Source organism: Terrapene carolina, unplaced genomic scaffold (genome assembly GCF_002925995.2).
Source record: "Terrapene carolina triunguis isolate 2854851 unplaced genomic scaffold, T_m_triunguis-2.0 Scaffold111, whole genome shotgun sequence".
Lineage (NCBI taxonomy): Eukaryota > Metazoa > Chordata > Testudines > Emydidae > Terrapene > Terrapene triunguis.
Window position 1 is genome coordinate 15,753,002 of NW_020664462.1, and position 23,572 is coordinate 15,776,573.

Here is a 23,572-nt window from a genome sequence, read left to right on the forward strand (position 1 = left end):
TTTGACTACATTTATTTCAGAAGCATTTTGGCTGTAGAGCAGTGTAACCAGTCAGCACAACTTGGCTTTTTTAGGTAGCGTTTAAATACTTTTTACCATCTGAAATTTGGTTTCACTTTTCAACCAATGTGCTGACATCCTTTCCTATGTTTGATTTCCCCACATTGCAGTCTCACCTTCATTAGCAATAAGACCTCTACATCTTACTATTACTACTTCCTTACTAACTAAGACCAAACTACATCTTAACTTTTTGAATTAAATACTAGAGAAAAATTGTAAAACCAAAAAGGGGTAGGTAGGACAGTAATTCCTAAAGAGAACAAGTCATTGCTTCAGGATTAGAAAACTTCTGCGCTTCTTTTATATTCCAGTAAGAACTATCTAATGTAGTCTTCTACTTTACAGATGATGACTTTGATCAGTTTGATAAGCCTGGTGCAGAAAGGTCTTGGAGAAGAAGAACTGGAGACGATGACTGGGACAGGTAGTTAACATTTTTTCATGTTTAGACATTGAATTACATTGTTTTAGTTTCTTGGAGTGCCATTTTGTATTCTAATTCTTAAAACAGTGCAAATTCAGATACTAATGAAGCTATTGGCAGCTATGTGTCTGTCAGCGGATGCTAAATGTTGCCAAACATATATACCTGCCTTGACAAGTTTATAGTCTGAAGGCATGAACAGCTACAATACAGCATAGATTAGATTTTTTTAAATGTTGTATATACGTAACTGTTTTTGCAGTCAGCTTTCTGACTACACTTACCTTCTCAATCGCTGAATATTTAAAGCTATTTTAGCTAGTCTTTGGCGGCATATGTCATAAACAACTGATAACTTCTGTTAAAACTTGTGATCTTTGGCTACCTTTTTTTAAAAAAAATTCATGTCTTTAATCTGAGTCATTCTTTTTTTTTTGGCGGGGGGGGGAAGGATGGGGTGGATTTCTTTTAGATTTTCTGTTGAAAAATATAAATCTATTGAAAAGATTTGAAAGTGTAACCAAACTTAGGGCTTGTCTACACGAGCAAGTTTCTGTGCACTAAAGCAGCTTTTTGCGCTCAAACTGCAGACGTGTACACACTGTCAAGCCACTTTGTGCACAGAAACCCCTCAGTTGCAGTGCTGCAAAAAAATCACCTCGAGGAGACTCTTAAGGCTATTTGCACAGAGGCTCCAGTGCTCTATTGCCAGTGTAGACACTTGATTGCTTTCTGTGTTGTAATTGGCCTCCGGAGCTGTCCCATAATGCCTCAAGTGACCACGCTGCTCGTTGTTTTGAACTCGTCTGCCCTGGAGACATGCACCACTCCTCATTCAAAGCACCTTTTCTGACAGCCATCATGTGCTGTGCTGCTGTGCTCCGGGACACAAAGCAAACCATTAATGTGGAATGCTTGTGCTGTTGAACACGGAGGCATGTGTCTGTGTGTGAGAGAGAGAGAGATTGCTCTGCAGAGAGCCCATGGAAGGAGGCGGGGGCTGATGTCAGGGTTTCCCCCTCCCCCTGCCTCAGGACTGGTTGCTTCCTGCCACTGTCTGAACTTACAAGACAGCATGCTGACACACTCTCTGTAACCCAAAACACTGTCTCTCTCCCCGCCCTCCATACACACACACACTCCCTGTCTTTCACTCTCCTTCACCCCTCCCCACTTCAGTTGAAAAGCAGCTGGCAATGTAGTAGGATGCCCATGGAACAATGGGATTGGGAAACCTGCATCGTATGATGCTGTGCCTGCCCCATGAGGCATTGCAAACCCTTCCCAAAGCACCCTGCAGCCAGTTGTACAGTAGGATAGCTACCACAATGCACTGCTGTCTTTGCCGTTGCAAGAGCTGCTAATGTGGATGTGCTCCAGCGTCACAAGGAGCACAGTGTGGACACACACGAGCGGTTTAATTCCAGTGCTTTAATAAAAGTGGTATAACGTGTGGCGCAGAAACTTGCCAGTGTAGACATACCATTAGTTGGGAAACAAAGCTATGTTCTTTTGTATTGAGTCCTACGATCCAACTACACTTGTCAAGCTACTTGCCAAAAAGGTTTACACTTTCTCTTCCATGCTAGTAGCATGGTGATTTGTTCAGACATTTAGTATAGTGAAACCGATGTAGAGTCTAATCAAAGTCCCTAATTGATTTAATGCTTTTGTCTGATCTTTCACTCTGTTTACAGTACAATTTTTATCCACTCTAAGGACATGTCTAGGCTACAAACTTTTGCTGCCGCAAGTTACGTCGGCATAAAGCTGTTAAAGTTAGTATATCGCTTGTGTGCATGCATTCTTGGCTCCTTGCATCAGCGCTGTGCATAGTCACCAGAACTGCTTGTTTTGATGCACAGTGCGATGCACTATGGGTAGGCATCGCAGTGTACAAAACTCTACTATCCAGCGTAATGTCTTTTGGGATGTTTTGGCAATGCATGGTGGGGCAGAAACAAGTCATGCAGGGGTGACTGGGACTGTAGGGTCAGGTTCCCATCATACAACTTTCTCCATCCCATAGAGTCTTCTCTATCCCCAAATTTTTGTGCCTGTATTGAAAATTCCATGAACCTGCTGTGACATTCCCCAGGATACAGTCTGGACCAGGGGCGGGCAAACTTTTTGGCCTGAGGGCCCTCATCAGGTTTCAGAAATTGTATGGAGGGCTGGTTAGGTGAGGCTGTGCCTCCCCAAACAGGCAGGCGTGGCCCGGTCCCCGATTCCCCCACCGCTTCTTGCCCCTGATGGCCCCCCGGGACTCCTGTCCCATCCAACCCCCCCTTTCCCTGACAGCCCCCTCCAAACCCCCACACCATCCACTCCCCCTGCTCCCAGGAGCTCAGGGGCTGGGGAGAATGGTCCCGCGGACCAGATATGGCCCGCAGGCCGTAGTTTGCCCAACTCTGGTCTGGACTGTTGAACAGCTGTGTTCCCCCAATTCTCTCACCTGGTGTACCTTTTACACTGCTTCACTGTGAGAGCAACAACTCCTGATCTGCCCCAACACAGCCTCCAGCATGTAAATCACTCCCAGCTATACTGTATGAGTGTTACAGCCAGCCACCCATGAATTATACTCCAGGCAACACCAGCAAACACCCAGTCCCAGACTTTCCCCCAGTAATGTGCATCTTGTACTGCCCAGCACCCTCCTGGACAGTACAAGCTCATATAAAGTCCGTCATTTCATTAATAGATATGCACAAACCTTATCTCAAATGGAGTTTCCCAGACACTTCAATCCAAACACACACACGTTTAGATAAAACAATGAAATGAGTTTATTAACTACAAAAAAAAAAGATTTTAAGTGATTACAAGTAATAAGGCATAAAAAGTCGGAATTGGTTACAATGAAATAAAAGGTAAAATGCAACTAAGTAAACTAAAAGCCAAAGTTTCTCTCACCACAGGCTCTAGTAGTCTCTTCCCCCACAGTTCAGTGTTAATTTCCTTGTCTTTCAGGTGTGGTTGATGTCATGAGTAGAGATAAAGGGAGAGATAATTTGGGGCCTCTGCTCCCCTTTCTTATAGCTCTCTCTTTATTTGAAAATTATCTCCAGCTGAGGTTCAGGAGACTGCCTTGCATCAACCTAGTTGTGCATGTGTCTACATTTAAATGTCTACTACTAGTGTAATCTCTCCATTACACTGACATGGTAACACCACCTCCCTAAGCAGCGCTGAGCCATGGTCAATGTATTGGGGTCGACGTAGCACGAGTGTAGACACCGAATTGCCTATGTCAACCCTAACAGTCCTCCAGCAGCTGTCCTACAATGCCCAACACTGACCACTCTGGTCACAATTGTTAACTCCACTGCCCACGGCCACGAGTTACGGTGACCAGAAGCCACACACCCTATCCCTTTAAAACCCTGCAAATTTTGAAATGCCTTTTCCCGATTGTCCATCTTGGCAAGCACACCTACCAACTTTCCACTGTTGTGTGAAACTGCCCAGCTGGCTCCACGTTCCAGATTGGAGTACACAGGAGATATTGGATCTCCTGGGTCTGTGGGGAGAAGAGGCTGTGAAACACAGCTATGGACTAGCAGTAGAAACATGGACATCTATGAGCAGATTGCACAGGAGGTGCAGGAGAAGGGGTCTGACGGAGATCAGCAACAGTCCTGTATGGAAGTGAAGAAACTGCAGCAGGCACATGAGAAGGACAGGGAGGCCAACAGTTGATTCAATGCCGAGTCATGACCTGCCACTTTTACAAAGAGTTACATGCAATACTTGGGGGGAGACCCCACCACCACCCCACACGCCATCGTGGATACCTCTGAAGAGTCCAAGTCACAGGCTCCTGACATGAATAGGGAGAAAGTGGAGGAGGAAGAGGACCGGGACATGTGACTGGAAGGTCCAGCTGTGCCACAAGCCAGGACCTGTTTGAGACTCCACTGCAGTCCAGTCGAGCATAGGCAAGCCTGATGCAGAAGAAGGAACGTTGGTTAAATGTGTGAATTTGTTTCCCATCACAGTGATGGCACCCACAACTTAGGACACAGCTATCGACTGTTCATTAATCTAGTTCTACGAGAAGAGGTAGTGATACAACAAAGAGCTAGAGCTTTTATCTGCTTTTTGTGTCCCTGTAGAGTTAGGCCAGGGGTGGGGGGCATGAGGAACAGTTTATCTCTCAGAAGGATGTCCTTTGAATCGTTCTGAGAGATCTCGATGAAACTTCCATGGAGGTACACAGCAATCCTCTCCCAAAGGTTTCTAGATGGTGCCTTATTTCTTCCTCTGCGGTAGGACACTTTCCCACGCCAATCAACAATGTCTTCAGAAGGCACCAATGCAGTAAAAAGACTAGCAGCATACGAGCCTGGGTGGCTTCAGGATGCCTGCAGCAGCTGTACTCTCTGGTTTTGTTACCCTCACGAGTGAGATATCAGCTAAAATCACCACCACCTATGGAAAATGCTGCCACTATTCAATGCCATTGCCTATGCTCAATTTCATGCAACCGAGCAACTCCCTCCTCGTTTCTCATATCCCTGACAGGCCATACTCACCACAGCTGCCGAGCACAAGTACTCTGAAGCAGAACTGTCAATAAGCATGTCTTGTTTAAAAATTTAGGGGAGCAAGGGAAGGTAGTTCCAAATCTTATCTTTTGCTTTCCATTTGTGACTATAATGATGAAGTACCTCTGTGTGTTTTATCTGTGGCTGCTGCTGTTGGGGGATTCCCCCTCCACATCCAAAGAACACCTGAGCCAGATAAGGAGGAAAAAGAAGAGGACTTGGGATGACATGTTCTGCGAGTCAGTGCTGCATCAGACAGTGAACAGAGGGCCTGGAAGATGAATACTGCAGATTGTGTGGAGAGGGAAAGAGTGGACAGAAGAAAAGCTCAAGAGTCCCAGCAGGAAAAGGAGAGGGAGATACACCAAGAAATAGTGGGACTTCTCCAGGAGAAAACACGGATGCTGCAGACTCTTGCAGACCTACAGTTTCAACAATCTCAGGCTCACCTTCCTGTGCAGTCCATGGAGAACTCCAATATAGCACCTCCCTGCACCTCCCTCCGCCAACATTCCACATGGCACCAGGGCCATCTCCCTATCCCTACCGCTCCACACTGGCGGACATTAAGGACAATATACATACAGTGACCTGTGAGTGCCACGCTTGATGCATGTGTAGCTAAAATTGAAATGACTGTTCCTTTCTGTTCTTTAAGTTCTGTTCCATAAATTTATTAAGGTTTTAATGTATTTGCTTTTAACTTGAAAAGAATTTTTTGTAGGTGTTTTCTTTAGTAAATAAAACTGAATTGTTCGGAAAATAATTCATCATTATTAGTTCCCAGCATATGTTGCAGAATGCCTGAAAGTAGTGAAAGCACCCACACAGCCAGTATTGTACACTGTGACAACTCATAGGATCAGTGGCAAACAGCCTAAATCATAAACAGCAAGCACCATAAAATTAATAGGCGCATTGTCAGTGTTGTATTGATAGATGTGCAGCAAGCACCACATAATTTGTAACAGGCCCCCAAACTGCAGGGCCAGATAGAGCACAGTACACCACAACCCATTATTGTGGCTCTCTGTTGAAGTGCTCTTTCAAAGCCTCCCTGAGCCATAGAGCTCCACATTGAGCTCTTCTGATGGCCCTTGTGTCTGGCTGTTCAAACTCGACAGACAGACAGACCTCCTCTGCACTCCGCCCCGGCGGCAACTCTTCCCCTTTGCTTCACAGATATTATGCAGGACACAGCAGGCAGCTATAACAATTGGGATAATTTTCTGTCTGAGATCCAATCTTGTGAGTAAACAGCGCCGGCACCCTTCAGCCTACCAAAAGCACATTCAACTGTCATTCTTCACCTGTTGAGACAGTAGCTGAATCTTTCTTTGGTGCTATTGAGGTGGCTGGTGTACAGCTTCTTGAGCCAGGGGACTGAGGGGTAGGCTGGGTCCCCCAAAAACACTACTGGCAGTTCAACATCGCCAAAGTAATTGGCTGTTCAGGAAAGAAGGTCCCTGCTGGTAGTTTTCTGAACTGTCCTGGGTTCTTAAAGATGCAAGTATTATGCACCTTCCCTGACCAGGCAACATTGAGCTTGGTAAAGTATTGCAGACGATCCACCAGCACTTGCATAACCATAGAAAAATAGCCCTTTCTGTTGATGTACTCTGTGGCAAGGTGGTCTGGTACCAAAATAGGGATGTGTGCTGTCTACCACTCCACAGCAGTTCAGAAACCCCACTTCTGCAAATCCATCTATTATATCGTGCACATTGCTAAGATTCACAATTCTGCATAGAGGAGACAATTAACAGCCAATCCATCGTTATAAGTTTCCACAGTGTGGTCGCCACTCACTTCTCTACTGACAAAGCAGCTCTCATTTTTGTGTCCTTGTGCTGGAGGTCTGGGGCAAGACTTGGCACACAAATCCAAGAATGTGGGCTTGCGCATGCAAAAGTTCTGCAGTTTGTCACCCCACGTCTGCATTATGACGTAATTCCACCGGTCAGCATTCGTTTCTCAGGCCCAGAAACAGCCCTCCACTGTTTGTAGCTGCTCCATGAACGGGAGGTGGTGTTACTATGTCAGTGTAATGGAGAGATTACATTGGTGATAGACATTTAAGTGTAGACACATGCACAACTAGGTTGACGCAAGGCAGCTTATGTTGACCTAACTTTGTAGTGTAGACCAGGCTAAGCAGTTTCCTTTGAGCTAATGCCCTAGAAGTGCAGCAGTTATCACCTACTAACTTTTACTTGCCTTCCAGAGTAATTATCTTCCCTTTTGCTATTGCTCAGCAGAGGAAGGAGGGAGTTGTCACATCCTTGTGAGAGAAGGCGAGTAGGAATCAAAGGTTCCCCATTTTGCTGCCTTTTGCTTTTAGTAGATAGTGAGAAGATCTGATTTATTTTCACTACAGTTGATTTTCACTGAGAATGACTAGGTGACCTTCTAGACATTGGCCAGTACTCCTTCCTATCCCACCCCACAACTGTGCTGCTATTGTTGTGATGAGAATGAGGGCACTGTTTGCCATGAGTCTCTTGTTATGGTAAAACTCCACTTATAATGAAGCTTTTTTTGGTTTGTTTTTTGTTTTTAAAGAAATGGGGAAACTAATTTTTTTTTAGTAAGGAGTTAAGGCATATGAAGGTTCAGGTTTTGAGGAGAGCTAATCCATTTCTTTAAATGTAGATAGCCTCTTCATTGTGCTTCATGAATTTATTTTACTTCACTTTATATTTTAATTATATGAAGCAGTAACTTGCCACCATTAATTGAACAGTACAGCTGTGATCTGCTTTGTTCATACAAATTGGACTTTTTTTTTTTTATTGTAGTTACTACCAGGTGCTTATTATTTTAAGATTAAGGATATGATTTAGCCATGGAGGTCACGGCAGTTACGGATTCCTCCCTGACTTCTTTGGCTTCAGCTGTCAGAGGCTGAAGCTCAGGCCGGGGTTGTGCATTCTTGTCCCCCATCCCTCCCCCAGTGGTGGTGGGCCTTCTGCTGTCAGTCCCCCCACCACCACTCCAGAGCCCGCACCCCCAGCCGGAGCTCTCACCCTGCTCCTGCACCCCAACCCCCTGCCCGAGCCTGGTGAAAGTGAGTGAGGGTGGGGGAGAGCGAGCGACAGAGGGAGGGGAGATGGAGTGAGTGGGGGTGGGGCCTCAGAAGGGGCAGGAGCAGGGCCTCAGGGCGGAGGTATTCGGTTTTGTGCAATTAGAAAGTTGGTAGCCCTAACCCCCCTACGCGTCACCTCTGATAGTTTTGATCATCTCCCATAGTCTACCCCCATGGCTTCCACCTTTTTGGGTCGCTACTTGGCCTAACCCCATCCCCCCACCGTGAAGCCCTTTTGAATTCTTAGATCACCTTACCCTTCCTTGGATATTGGAGCATGGTAACCAGGAGCTGGAGGACCTCTGTTACTTCGGAAGAGATATAGGGAGCAATCCAGAATGCAAAACAAGACACAGTTCTGGAAAATTGTTTCCCATTAGAACTTTAACAGTGCCTTTTTGAAACACTTGCCTACTTGATGGGGTTTGGATTTAAATTCTACTGGATCCATTTCCTTTACAGAGGTCTCTGCCTCTGTGCATAAAGGGGCCTAATGTCTGGTCACTTTACTGGGACAGGTGTCTACTATACCCACTCTTGTTTGATATTGCTACTGAACCTTTAGCAATCAGTTTAATATACAGGTATTCATGGGATGAAGTTTGAGAACAGTAAGCATAAATGAATGTTGTGTGCTGATAATCCCTTCCTATTTATTGCTGAACTGAAATCTCCTCTTCCTCATCTTTTGACATTTAAGAATATTTTTTGAACATTGTCAGGCAGTAAAACTAACTCAGCAAAACATATCTTATCCTTTTCTAAGGGCTGCTTTTGGTACCAGCATTAGTCCTGGAATTTTCATTGGGCTTCAGCTGTGTTGAAATACCTATTCCATATTCCCAACCAACTCTCAGATCTAGCATGCGTAATTTGGATCTGCAGCTAGACTTACTGGCAAATAAATTGGAAAAATGGCAAGTGCTTAACCATTTCACTATGGGCTTGATTAAATATTAAGATGAATGTTCTACTTTGGTCGTTGAACATCCTTAGTTACCTCCCTGTTTATATATCCCAAACTTACTTTACTGTAATTTATGGGCTGTTACCTTTTCCCACAAAGGAAATCAGTAAAAATCAGTTGTCTCTTCAAACTCTGCTTGCCATACATCTAAGGGTAGATTCTTATTCCTTAACACTAAGACATATTCTGAATCCTTTATGCAAACCTTCAGAATCAGGGCTTGGAGATCCTAATATTGACACTTACAGAATGGGAACTTCAATTCCCTCCTATTGTCGTGTTTTGGGATCTATGTTACTCTCTCTCTCCCTTGTTCTTTATGCCACCGGAAAGATCTGGGCAGATCTAGCAAGGGCCCTAAAGTTTCTCACCCGCAAAAGTGGTTTTTTGGGGGCAACCCAGAACTTAGTTATGGGAGAGAGGTTATGGGCAAGTCTGCGCTACAAAATTAAGTCAACTTAAGTTAGCTCAGCTTACAGCCACTGCAGTAATTAAATCGGTTTTTCATGTCCACACTATGCTCCTTCTGTTGGCAGTGCGCGCTCTCACCAGGGGTGTGTCCATTGATTTAACAGTCAGCATGGGGCATTGCGGGTTGCTGACAGTCGGAGCCCCGCCGCCCGGGGTGCTGACAGCTGTCAGGCAGCAACAGGCAACATAAGCAACGCAATGTCTACACAGACATTGTGTCAACCTAACTACATTGACCTAAGCACTATTCCTCTCATGAAGGTGGCGTAAAGTCAGTGTAGAGGGCGACTTACATCAGTGGGAGCTACATTTTAGTGTAGACTCTTAGAGATCATAGAATATCAGGGTTGGAAGGGACCTCAGGAGGGCATCTAGTCCAACCCCCTACTTAAAGCAGGACCAATCTCCAGGCAGATTTTTGCCCCAGATCCCTTAATGGCCCCCTCAAGGATTGAACTCACAACCCTGCGTTTAGCAGGCCAATGCTCAAACCACTGAGCTATCCCTCAAAAGCATTCAAACACTCTCCCAGCTTTGAACAAATCTTTTCAAAGGGGAGGAGTCTTTTTCCCCAGGATTTCTTACCCTCCAAATGTAAGTTCTTCTCACTCTTCAGCTGTTCATACTGGGTCTAATCGACTACCAGGAATTTAGCTTCTTTGTGCCTCTTTAGTGGCTTAATCAAGTAGAATTACAGAGATGAAAGGCATGAAGATCTCCACATGTAGGGAATTGGATTTGAGTACTATGATTTGGCTATCTTGGGAAGGATGGCTTATAAAAGACTCCAACATCTTGAAAACATCCACCCTTCCTTAAGATAGAAGTTCAGTGCCTATCCCTTGCATAATGTAAACCTCTTTCCTGAGTCGTCATATTAATGTGCTATATTTTTTATCAAATAAAAAGCATTGTGGATTCAGTAACAATTCTCCTCTGAACAATATTGAAATTACTGTATTGAATAATTATTCCAGAAAAAAATATATTTTTCTTCATGTGTGTGATATGGGTATTCTTAATATTCGCTTATATTTTCCAGTGAACTTGAAGATGATTTGCTTGGAGAGGATTTGCTTACTGGTAAAAAGGTAAGAAATAAACATGTTTAATGTATGCCCAATAATTCATTACAATTTTAAATGTGAACCTATATTTTACTCTCAACTCATGATGTCATATTATATGACCATTTATAAATGATCAAGGATCTCGTATTTATATGGGTAAAATCAACTTAAATACCGAAATCTAAAAGACCCCCAAAATAATTCTTGCAGTCCACTGCGAAAGACAGCACAAACAATAGCAGACCTTTTAAACTTATACATATATTAATATCACCTAGATCATCTAAACAGTAAAGGTGGTTGGAGAAATTCCAACACCAACTTTTAGTGGGGAAAAAAAATTGAAACGTTTCGCAGAGATTGTTCAGTTTTGACTAAGTTCCTCTTGACCCCAGTGCTTTCAGTGTCTGTGACTCTGGGGCACCCTGCCTTGCAGATTGCCCCAGGGCTTCATTCCCTTTTGCAGAGAATTTCTAAATGTTTTGGTTTTGTTCCAACCAATCCTTTGTGAAGCGGAGTTACTGTTCTCCACCCAGTTCTACTCACCAGTCCAGAGAGGTAGTTCTCAACACTAGTTTCTGCTTGGCTTATTCTGTCACTTAAGCAGTGCAAAAACAACACTTCCCTGATGCTACCCAACATTCTTCTCTTCCCTTCCTGAGGCCTGGCCTACACTAAAGCTGTAAGTTGACCTAAGTTACGTTGACTTCAGTTACGTAAGTTACATAACTGAATTGGCCATAACTCCCACACCGCTCTGTATCGACGAGAGACACTGTCCCGCCAACTTACCTTCTGCCTCTCAGAGAGGTGGAATACAGACATTGACGGGAAAGCGCTCTGCTATTGCAGTAGTGTTGGTTTAGCTGTAAGTATAGACAAGCCCTGAGACCCATTCCAACAGTCCTATCCTTCTTGATTCCTTCCAGTCTGAGATACCAGTGCAGCTTCTACAACCAGTGAACGGCAGCTCTTCTCTATCAGGGATGCACGGGGAAGGCAGGCAGCAGCCAAGGCTCATAGCCACTTCCACTTCTTTCTGTGCATGGGGCAGCTACTAGGCAATGGCTTTGTCCTTCCCACAGTAGGAAAATCCCTAATGTCAGTTACTGGGGGACAGATGGTGCTGAAAGGTCAGATCCCAATAAGAAGGTCTGCGAGGAGTACGGGATGTCTAGGGGTCCTCCCTCCTGCATCACAGACTCCTGGAGAGAGAGAGACCCATTCCCAAAACAAAACTTCCTGTGGTGTGCCAAAAACAGGTTTTACTTGCTTCAGCAGGCTTACTCTGTCTGCTGGAGAGAGTGGGGCTTCTCAGAAAATAGGAAGAGAAAATAGAAAAAGAGGAGGCTACTCTGTTAAATACTAAGTAAACAAAATTAAAAAGAGAAATTGTTTTCTGAACATTTTTACTCAAAGCTGGAGGATAGATTTTATGATATAACTTCATGTTAAACAGACCTCAAGTACCACTGGCAAATCTGGCTTTCTTTGGTGCATTTTTAGTGGTTTGCACCATAAATATAAATTTAATTCCATTATTTTACATTTTTTTAAGATGGTAGGAATAATACCTACATAGGAAATCCTTGCCATAATACATTGGTGAAAAAACATCTCTCAGAATGGTCGGAGTTAGACAAATAAATTAATCCAAATATGAATAAATTCTAATCCATCATACAGGCAATACAGGATTTCTTTTCAAAGTTACCTACTTACTCCTGGGGGAATTCTGCGTCACTGTGCAATGCAGAATTTTGCAGAAATTAACGTGCATGCAGAATTTCCTTTCCCCCACAGAAATGGGCTGCAGTGCTGTTAACTGCCAATAGGGGCTGCTGGACCCGGCAGAGCCCAGCTTGCACATAGAAGATACTGCCAGAGGGAGGGGGAGGGAGCTAGAGAGTTGCTGCAACTGCAGTTCCCAGCACGCCCTGAGGAAAGGAGAAGGCAGCGCGCACAAAACTCCGTGCAAGCCTGGGACCGAGCATCAAGCTTTTTCTCCCTCTGGATCCGTGGACTCGGGGTTGTGTGTGTGTGGCTGGGCTGGGCTGGGCTCTGGGAGGGGGGAAGGTGGCAGAGAAACAGGAACTGGGTTGTCATAGGGGTTTCTTTAACACCCTACTCCTGGGGGAATTTTTGTGTGTGTCTGTATTGTTACCAAATTACCAAAATTATTGAAACTGGCATGATTATGTAGTGTTATTTTGACAAATAATATTTGCAGAGTTTTAAAATGTGCGCAGAATTTTTAATTTTTTGGCACAGAATGCCCCCAGGAGTACCTATTGTGCTTTGTGCAGTCTTATTTTAAATTTTTCAAACGGCAGGACTCGCACCACTTTCTGTGAGATACTGCCTAATAATAAATCTTTTAGGAAGTTATTTCACTGATATTAAGCCTAAATTGGTTTCTTCTTAATCTCATTCCATTACTTATAGCTAAACCCACCTTTTACTACTTTGGGAGGATGGGAATACTGTCACTTAGCCAAGCTATGTGTAGTTAGCTCTTTTAATTAGCAACTCATTGTTACAGTTAAATAAATAGAACAGTTGATAGCACGGCTGACAAACTGGAAGCAATTCAGAGAAGGGCAGCAAAAATTACATATGCCTGAGTAATTTTTTTCTCTTCTTTGAACTCCTTCCTATTTACCCATATTTCTAACCTCTCTAGATCCTTTCCATTTATTTGTCTTTCCCAAGTTAGTATCCTCAAGAAATGTCAATAACATGATGTTCACTCCCATCCTGTGTCATGCTACTAGATTATTTAATTAAGTTGTTTGTAAGAAGGCACTTAATACCAACCCTTCTGATACTCCACTAAACACCTCCCCCAACTCATTACATTGCTGGTTGATCATTACCTTTAGTTTGTCCGTCAGCCAGTTTTCAGTCCCTGTGGCAGTGTTGAAATCTAAGCCAATTGGAATGAATTTTGCAAGTTTTCATGAGAGACTATATCAAATGCTTCACTGAAATTTAGATATGTTGTCTTCTACATCATTCCTTTCATCAGCTAATTATAGAATTCTTTCAAAAAGCAATCAAATTTGAACAGACGTTTTTATTGTCAACATGTTGCTTATTGCCAATATTCTTTTATCGTAGTGTTTAGAGAACCTTTTACTTTGCTTTTATTTCAAAGAGATACTGTGTTTTAAAAAAAGTCATGAACATTTGTTCTTGTTTTATTATAATCTAGAATCAGTCAGACTTGTCAGATGAAGAACTGAATGATGATCTTCTACAGAGTGACAATGAAGATGAACAAAATTTCAGGTATGTGTTCTACACCCCTCAGGGAGGTGGTGTTACTAAATGGGCATAGAGAGACACTCACAGTGCCAAGAGCCACAGCTAGGTTGCCACAAGGCAATTTACATCGACCTAACCCTGCAGTGTAGACCAGGCTCCAGAGTGTCACAGCTAAATACAAGATTAAACAGATTGTTAAACATAAAGAGTTAGCACATGCTGCAAGAGACAATTCAAGGGGACGTGGACAGTTAATACCTTTGCATTCCTAGGACAAATAGGAGTCCATGATTTTTAGTGTCTAGAAAAAGTTAGGAATTTAAGCTCCCAGGCTCATTTTTTGATGGTGTTGTGCAGGTTTCCTGTAACCCACTAGCCCTCCTTTGTCCCATGACTGCAAAGGTGTTAACTGTCCACTTCACCTTGAATGGTCTCTTGCAACATGTGTTAACTCCATATGCAATCTGTTCAACCTTGTATTTAGCTATTGACACTGAGTACCTTTCTTGGACTGGAAGAAGAGCTCTGCAAACTCAGACTGTGTCTACACTGCCACTCTCAGCGCTAAAACTTTAGTCATTCAGGGGTGTGATTCTCCCCCTCCCCCCCCCCGAGCGACAAAAGTTTGAGCACTGAAAAGCACCAGTATAGATAGCACTTTATCGCCGGGAGAGCTTTCCCCCGACGATAAATCATGACTACACTGTCCACGTCACAGCATTGCCACGGCTGCGCTGTAACGTGGGTAGTGTAGACATACCCTCAGAAGCTTGTCTCTTTCACCAACGGAAGTTGGTCTAATAAAAGATATTATCTCACCCACCTTGTCTCTATAATATCCTGGGAGCAGCACGGCTACAACTACACTGCAAACAATAGGTATTCTTACTGACTTTTAATGGAGTATTAGGCATCAGGAATGCAAGATATTCAGGTAATCATTGCACTAGTAATGCTATATAGTAAAACCTGTTCATCGAAATCAATTCTTGCAAAAATTTCCATGTTCCAGAATAAGGTTGTATCTGCATTATTTGCTTTGAAATGCTTTCCCTTGTATCTGGATATATCCATGACATTTTTTATATAAACCAAACATGCTTCTACTGTATTTATGGCTGAGAAAGCAATTGTAATCTTATAATTGCAGTGGTTTGTAAAACTATCCCTAAAATTATCGCTTGACCTGAAATTGCTGCTTATTTGTTTTCAGCCCATCATTTAATCATATAGTTTGAGCTATAAGACATTTCAGCTATGCAATCTTAACTTCCAGTTAATGGGTTTTTGTTTTTAAATCCTTGATATCAGCACAAGTCCTGTTTCTCCATTTCCCCCCCCCCCCCATCACCATCGTAAGCCATGACTCCTGCAGAACCCCTGGAATGCCCCCTTAACTTCAAGAGGGTATCTGACATCCTCTGAGTCTGTGGAGGGTGGCTCCAAATGCATGAAATTTGAATCGAGGACTGTATTGTTGCATCCCTTCTTGCACCATGCAGTACTGAAACTTATACAAAGACTTGTACGAGGCTTTAGAGATGAACAGTCACTCCCTGCCACATGAATGTTCTGTGGTGGTGGTGTGTCCCTAACTCACTATATGCTGTTTGAGGGTACAGGCTAAAGGGGTCATATGATCCAATACAATATATCTGACAGCTTGGAAAGCTCACTCTAGGAGACAAAGTGGTGTCTGTCCTAAGATTTTTTTTTTTTCCCACCCGCAGTCCACATTGGGCAGGGAAGGGAGGAAAAGGAGGTAGCTTTCTCTACTGCAGTTATGGGAGTAGAATCAAACTCCCTCCATCCTCAGACTAGCAATCTGGGCACATGATGCTGTTCTCTCAGCAGAATTGAGCTAAAGAACCATCAAAACAGAAACAGGATTTTCCTTTAAGTAGGAGATACCCAGTTATGTGTCCTTTATTTCTTTCCCCTGCTATCTTTCCCTTCTTGTGCTGTGCATAGGGTGACCAGATGTCCCGATTTTATAGGGACAGTCCCAATTTTTGGGTCTTTTTCTTATATAGGCTCCTATTACCCCCCACTCCCTGTCCCGATTTTTCACACTTGCTGTCTGGTCACCCTAGCTGTGCAGCAGGGGATAGCTATGTGACTGCACAGGTGGTGAAAGGAAAGAGGAGAGCACCCAGAATAGGCAGTAGTGCTGCCCAAGGGGAGGGAAACTGAGGCCTGGTCTATACTAGGAAATTAGGGTCGGAGTGCGTGGGGTGAGAAAAATTAGATCCAACCCCTGGTATTGGCAGTGTTATGTCGATGGGAGAATTCTACCGCCTCTCACGGAGGTGGAATACCTGCGCCGATGGGAGAACCCTTCCCGTCTGTGTATGCAGTGTCTTCACTGAAGCGTGCCACTGCAGCATTTTAACTGTGCATAAGCCCTGATTTATATGAACTATTACTTTTCCATCTCTGGTAGCTGTATTACTGTTACCCATGGGGTGAACGCTTTTGCTGCTTTTCCCTCCAACTTCCACTCAAAGCCCTTCCAGTCTGGGGCCAACTTGGTGTACAAACAGCATACAAATCTGTTTAGATCTTGTGGTCCCAAATTTTGCAAAAGTAGATCCCTTTTAAGATAACTTGTAGAATTGTAACATGGTAAAGGAAAAAGTTTTTAAAAGTGAAACACCCCTCCAAAAACATTTTTCAATCAAAATGTTCAGCAAATCAGTAATGGTGCATTTCAAGTAAATACAATTTAAAACATCATATTTGTGAATCAACTTGTTTTCCTACTTTCTCACCAAATCTCAAGTTGGAGATTGACTGTTTTTACGTGGTTGTGATATCAACTGTTGCAAATTAAACATCAAAACTTAAATTCTAGCCTTAGCTCATAAGAAGAATCTGAGTTTTCAAACAATTTCTTAAATACTGTTTTTAGGTTCACACAAATTCTGTTACTGATATAAAAGAATTTTTTTTAAACCTCCACAGGTCACCTTTAAAAGACAGTTCTTGACTGTATAAATTGTATTTTTTTTCTGAATGGAAACTTAAATCTACCATAATTAATACAACAATCTAAATTCAAATTTCTTGTTTCTTGTCTATATTAATATAGTAATAAAAATGATTTAGTAGCTTACTTGGAGGTATTAGAAAGCAGATGCAGTTGAACTCATTTTGTGTATTTTTGTTAGTCTGGGAATTAAAATTGAATCCAGTCTGCTTGGTTACCATTCAGGACTTCTGCCAACCTAACCTGTTAGACCATCTGGTTGGTTTGATTCCTCTGGTCAAATAATCTGCAGCTGGTGATAAGCTGTGGTACAGTATGCATTATGAGTTTATGGCATGCAGTCAAGTTGATGTGTGAGCTATATTTTTGTTCAATAATTTAGAGTACATGTATTTGTCTGCTCCATTGTACTAAATCCTCACAAGTGTAGTTAATTGATATATTTTCAACTTTGGTCTGAATCTTTTTTTCCCCCTTCCACTGCAGTTCTCAAGGTGTCACAGTTAGTCTTAATGCTACATCTGGCATGGTTACATCATATGACTACTCTGAGAACGCTAATGATCATTCGATAGAACATGAGTCGGAATATGACCAAGGGGAGGACGAAATAGCTTATGACAAATCGGATGAACCTGAAGTATACTCTCAAGAGTACACAGGGGAAGGACAGTATGAAGGCAATGATGCTGAGCTGACAGAAGACCAAATAGAATATGTGGAAGAACAGGGAGAGGAAGAAATTTACAATGATGAAGTGCTAGACCTTGAAATCAATGAACCTCTAGATGAATTTCCAGTGAGTTTCTTTCTATTGTATCTCCAAAGATCACATTGCTTCACGTGCATCGGTTTTTAGACTGATTTGAAATCTGTTTACTTCCCTAGGGAGGGGGGGAAATTAGACCTATTATCACTGTCTGCCAGTTTCTTTATCTAGGCTGTGACAAAGTTTGTGTTGACAGCTTGTTTGGCGGTAGGTAATGCTCCTTTGTCATGCTGGAAGGCAGTTGAGAACCATGACCTTGAGGGTTGTATCCTTAAGGAAGAAAACAGCTTTGTGTGGTGGAGATACACTGACAATTGTTAGAAGTACTTAATGCAAAAGCTTTTATCCAGGCTTTAGACAAGATCTGATAAAGTCCTTCCAAGGTGAAAAGATTATTGACCTGCTAAAGACATCTTTAAGGTGCTAATATTCCAAAGTGATTGATGTCCTGCTCATTCATCCTTTTTGTAACTGAGAACTGTCTAAATCTGAATAAAGAGATTGGAGGTTAGTTCAGAAAATGTCACATGCATAATTTGATATCTTTTAAGCAGCATACAGAAGAGCATGTACTGATTTTAATTGCAAGTAAATATATTCCATAATCAGTTTAAACTTCATGCATTTAGTAAGAAAAAAATCTGCTTAAAATATCATCTGACATATTCTGAAAAGTTTTTGCTCTTTTTTTATTCATGTTTGTACAGCATCTAGCATAACAGGTGCTTGATCCTTGTTTGGGCCTTCTAGACAACACTTACATACAAATGAATAATAGCTGTATACAATTAGAATAACTTTTTAAAGAATAATGGAATATTTTATTTTTCCCTTTTTAAAATAAAGATGGCTATTGTCAATATAGCAGATGGCACTTCAGACAAGCAAATATTCCAGATTTATCTCCAAAGAATTTAAAATCTAAGGTCCTGATCCTCATCCCACTGAAATTAATGGGATATTTGTTGTGGCCTCAGCTGGATCACACCATATTAGTTATCTGTGTTGCTGTACAATGTTAATATAATATTGTCAGCATTAAAGCCACTACAACTGTCCTAAAAACCCTGCTAGATTAACTACCACGTGTAATAGAAAATCACAGTAATAGCCTGGATTTTGATGAAACCTGTTTTCAATTGCTGTAACCTATACATGTATAGTTCTTAATTTTTACACATGTGGCCCTTTCTTGTAACTTCTTTTTATAATTTGTTTTAGGATGAAGATTATATACAGTCATATAATGAACAACAAGGGATGGAAGAACAGGAAGAATATGTAGCTGAAGAGGAATTGGAGGAGGTTGCTGATTCCCAAACACCTACAAATGAATCAGAAGAGGTATGTCGTGCACCTTACAGAAATCTTGAAACAGTTACTTATTGCAGTATTTATAATAATTTAGAATTGTTCAAATTGCTGGCTAAGAATTAATGCCAATTGGCTGCAAGCTGGCTAAATGCCAACAATTCTTGATATCATCACTTTGTTTTTAGGATGTATGATATGTTGCAGAAATGTTTTACTGTCCTTTGCTAGTTTTGCTAGCATCTGTGTTCACTTTTTTCTAATGAAAGTGTTGGATTTAATTTTTTTTCCCTGAAAACCCGAAGGAAACAGATAAGAGTGAAGGGCATATTTCCTTTAATGTTTACACAACTGGGGTTTTTAGGTGGGAGAATGATAATTCTGCATGGTATCTGTGATTTTATACATACAGTAGAACCTCAGAGTTACAAACATCAGAGTTATGAACTTAGTAGTCAACCCCACACCTCATTTGGAACCAGAAGTATGCAATCGGGCAGCAGAGACCAAAAACAGCCAGTACTGTTAGAAGTAAAATACTAAAAAAAAAAAGGGGAAAATTAAAAAAAAAAAAAAAATGATTTGACAAGGTAAGGAAACTTTCTTTGCTTGTTTCATTTAAATTAAGATGGTTAAAATCAGCATTTTTCTTCTGCATAGTAAAGTTTCAAAGCTGTATTAAGTCAATGTTCAGTTGTAACCTTTTGAAAGAACAAACATAATGTTTTGTTCAGAGTTACGAACAACCTCCATTCCCAAGGTGTTTGTAATGCTGAGGTTCTACTGTATATCCCTAGTAACTGTAATGTGAGACCTCCGTGCCCAAATGAATATATTGGGGTCAAGATGATAATATTTTCAAAAGTGCCTAAGTCCTATATTCAAAGGAAATGTAAGCATTTAAAAGCCTAAGAGTCATTGAAAGTCAAAAAGACAAAGACCCATCTGGTGCCTTATGTGGGAGCATCTTGTGCGTGGGTCTGAAAATTCTACAAGCTTCTCCTTGCAGTTTTCTCTTAAATCTTCCATCAGGAAAGACAGCGAGGTCCCTTGTTCCCTTCTTACAGAATTAGACAGAGGCTTGATGCCAAAAACCCACAGGTATTTGCTCACTGGCTACAGTAGGAAGGGGTTGTACTGACTCTTCAGCATTAACTTGCAACAGATTCCTGGTGGGGGTAGTAAGGAGATTTGTTGTCTACTGCCTGCCCAGGAATCTGCTGCAGTATTACTTTTATCCCAAAGTTTAATTTATAGGATCTATTGGAATACTCGTTGAGGTGGAATGGCTGAATATTGGGTCTTGTGTATGCTAAAATGCTTAGTTGACCCAGCTATGTGCTCCGGAGTGTGGAAAATCCACACCCCTGAGGGATGTAGTTAAGCCAACCTGATCTGGTGTAGACAGCGCTAATTCGGAAGAATTCTTTGGTCGACCTAGCTACTGCCTCTTGGCTATATATATATGTTGCAGTTGTGCCTCTGGAGCAATTCATGTAGATAAGCCCTTGGTTCCCTCTCCAGAGTACAAATCCATCAGCTAGTTCAACCCCAAGAGGTTCAAAAAGTGGCATTTTTGTTTGTATCCTTTTCAGTCTCTAGTTGTATCAAATAAACAAACTACACTGGAATAATCTTCTTTGGTAGATTAATATTTAATAAACATTTTAAAGTCTTAGTATTGTTTTATAGATCCATTTAGTAATACTTCATTTTGTGCATTTGTTGGCCTATAAACACCCTCCTTCTGGTACTCTGCTGTACTTTGACTATCCAGAGCCAAGGTCTGTGTATTGAATGGTGAAAGCACAGTCCATCATGTTATTACTTAAAACAGATCATTGTATGTAATTAACACCCTGACAAGTATTAAAAAAAATTGTTGTGGAGCAGAAACCTAAAATGTACTGGGTAATTTGACCTTAGTGGGACTGTGAAAATGCCAGTCTCTAAACTCGCATAATTTTCAGTCGTTCTACAGTTTGAAACTACACCTTTTCAGCACATTGAACTCTTGAATTCTGCAGCTTTCTTTCTTACTATTAAATATTCTGGAGGTCAGAACAGAAACTGTCCTCTGCACCCTGATGAAGCAACCTTTCTCTTTAGGACCACCAGGGTGTAGTTGTGGGTAAATAGTTTGATGCTAACAGATTCCATCTTATGTGCAATATGACCCTACTTCAACATTTTGTTGCAAAGTTATACATTCATAGAGGAAAAATGAGATTACTTCTGAAGTAATCTCAGTAGTAATTCTTTCAGAGATTCTTCTGGACAGCTAAAGAAGAATCAGAGGCTGAGCAAAATCAGATCAGTCATCATGAGTTTACAGTTTGAGACCTTAAAGGAGTTGGTTTGCTGTTAGGCATAATATGTCGTAGACTCCTTTCCAGGAACAGCAGAAAAATTTAACCAGCTCGAACCCACTGGGTAAATGAGACAAATTGTATAACTAGAAAAGACATAATTAGTGAGCTTGCATATATGCACCCTGTATATACTTTATTATCTACTTTTTCCATCAACTCAAATCCTTGGAGATTCTTTTTAGTCATTGATTTAAAGCAGATGTTGTCAGCCTATGTATGCCCAAATTTTGACCTACCTTAAAGCTGACTGTACTTGCTCTGTAGCCTATATTTTGAAAGAGAAACTTCAGACTGCCTCAGATTTATAATTTGAGCACTGCCTGCCTGCAGTTTTTCAGTAAAAGCAATTTACTAATGAGCTTTGTTCCTTTTATTCAAAGGAGAATCAATAAATTCATGATGTGTGGTGTTATATGGCTGTGATCTTAGCTGTTTATGTCCTTGCTATTGACAAAAATGTCAACAGTATTTGATCTTCATTATCAGCTTGAAAATGCAGTGCAATCGAAAGTGTTGGTAACTGAGATCTACCTCTTAGGTAAAGAAAACATTGTTTTGTTTGTCCTGCCCATTACTAGCCTTCCTCTCCCTGGGAATGGAGATCCTCCCCATTCCTGAACAAAGCTGGAGTATTCATTTCTGCTACATTTCCCCTGCCTTTCCTCTCCCACAATCATTGCCCCACTTCCTGGTTGTAATCTGCTGGGTAGAACGTGCTTGTGCTCATCAGTGTGGCTCCTATAGCATCTGGAGATTCTGCTTTTTAGCAGAATGACAGTATACTAGTGACAAAGCAGACAGACAAAGCAGAAGTTAAATGTGTCTCTCCAGCATGGCATGGGGTATTAATGCTAAGCCTTCCATATTTTTAGTGGTTTAATGTATGTGATTGAATAATAGATGGATTGTGCTTTGACCTCTGTTAGTCTGATACCTGAACCCTCAGCTTCAAGCTCTCATTCACTGAAGCAACTGAATTCTTCATGTTGATGGAGACATTATGTGTATGGAGACATCTCCATCATGTTGATGGAGAATAAGTTTTGGATGACAGTTATTTATTTTTCTCTGCATAATCCTTCCACCCAATTTGGGGATGCATATAATTCTGTCCACGGTAATTTAGTTTGTGATTTGGGACAGAAATACTGTTGAATCCTGAAGTGTAGCCTAGCTGTGGTGTTCTACAAAATGTTACTCTCATTGTGCTTGTGGCCAGTCCCTACAAAACTAAAGGTTTCTTTGCTTTTTGAATTGGAGTTTTGTTATCTTTTAGAAACACTTAGATTATCACTATGTTGTAATATTCTTTTATTATAGTGTGCCTTAGGGCACTACTCATAGAGTAGGACCCCACAGTGCTAGGTGCTGTACAAACACAGAACAAAAAGGTGGTCCCTGCCCCAAGGTCCATATAAAATAGCCCTGCTGGTAAGATAGAATTTGTTTACATGAAGTTCCTTATCACAAAATCAATTTGAATGAAATCTAATGCTCTCTTGTAAGAATAAAATCAGAATATATATTAACTTTCATCTTGAAATACATATTACACATAAACTCTGTATGTAAATACTCTATGAACATTCATTTTGTTTTAAAAAATAATTTCACTGCACATGCAATTATATATTTGGTGTAAAAGATAAAAGGGAGATGATAGCTGCTAAAAACAAACTGCAACTGTATTTTTCTGGAAGTAATCCCTAGAGATTCCCACTCCTGGGTTTCTAGACACAGATGTGAGATTCAACAACTGCCTAGAATTCAAAAAGTTAGAACTTTTGGAGGAGTCACTCATCATAAGACCCTAGTGTATACCCAGAATATCATGTTCCTTGTCAGTTACTTTTCAGACTTGAAAAAGCTAATACAGTTCCAGCTCTCATCGGGAGTTTTTTGGTTTTTTTTGTGTCTCTAAAACTTCTGCATTTACAGAGTTTTAATTACAGGGAAGTATATTTTCTTTTGCTAAAGTGGGATTTCCTTTTTGTCCTAGCATTCTTTCTTAATTTAAAAAGGGAGGAGGGTTGGCACAAGGAACTTAAATTGGGAATAAGATGTCATATTTTGGAAATGTATTTTAAACATAACTAGGGATATCCTGTTTATATTTGCTTGTGGGGTCATGTTTGCTGCTCTAAGCAAATGAGGAATCACTGAATAGATGATATCAAATATACATCACTGGACTCTGGCTTTTACAAGTCGTCCATGAATAGTGAACCTCATCA

The 23,572-nt window shown here is 41.4% G+C and overlaps 1 protein-coding gene across 3 annotated transcripts in view; it reads left to right on the forward strand.

The window, feature by feature from the left end:
- RBM33 (RNA binding motif protein 33) overlaps positions 1 to 23,572 on the forward strand; it is a 146,315-nt gene that overhangs the window by 10,279 nt on the left and 112,464 nt on the right. For all 3 annotated transcript variants that reach the window (XM_026652161.2, XM_026652162.2, XM_026652163.1), the window contains exons 2-6: positions 409 to 487; positions 10,603 to 10,651; positions 13,845 to 13,921; positions 17,373 to 17,685; positions 18,877 to 18,999. In XM_026652161.2, the coding sequence (XP_026507946.1) occupies positions 409 to 487; positions 10,603 to 10,651; positions 13,845 to 13,921; positions 17,373 to 17,685; positions 18,877 to 18,999 (641 nt within the window). The remainder of the gene's footprint in view (positions 1 to 408; positions 488 to 10,602; positions 10,652 to 13,844; positions 13,922 to 17,372; positions 17,686 to 18,876; positions 19,000 to 23,572) is intronic.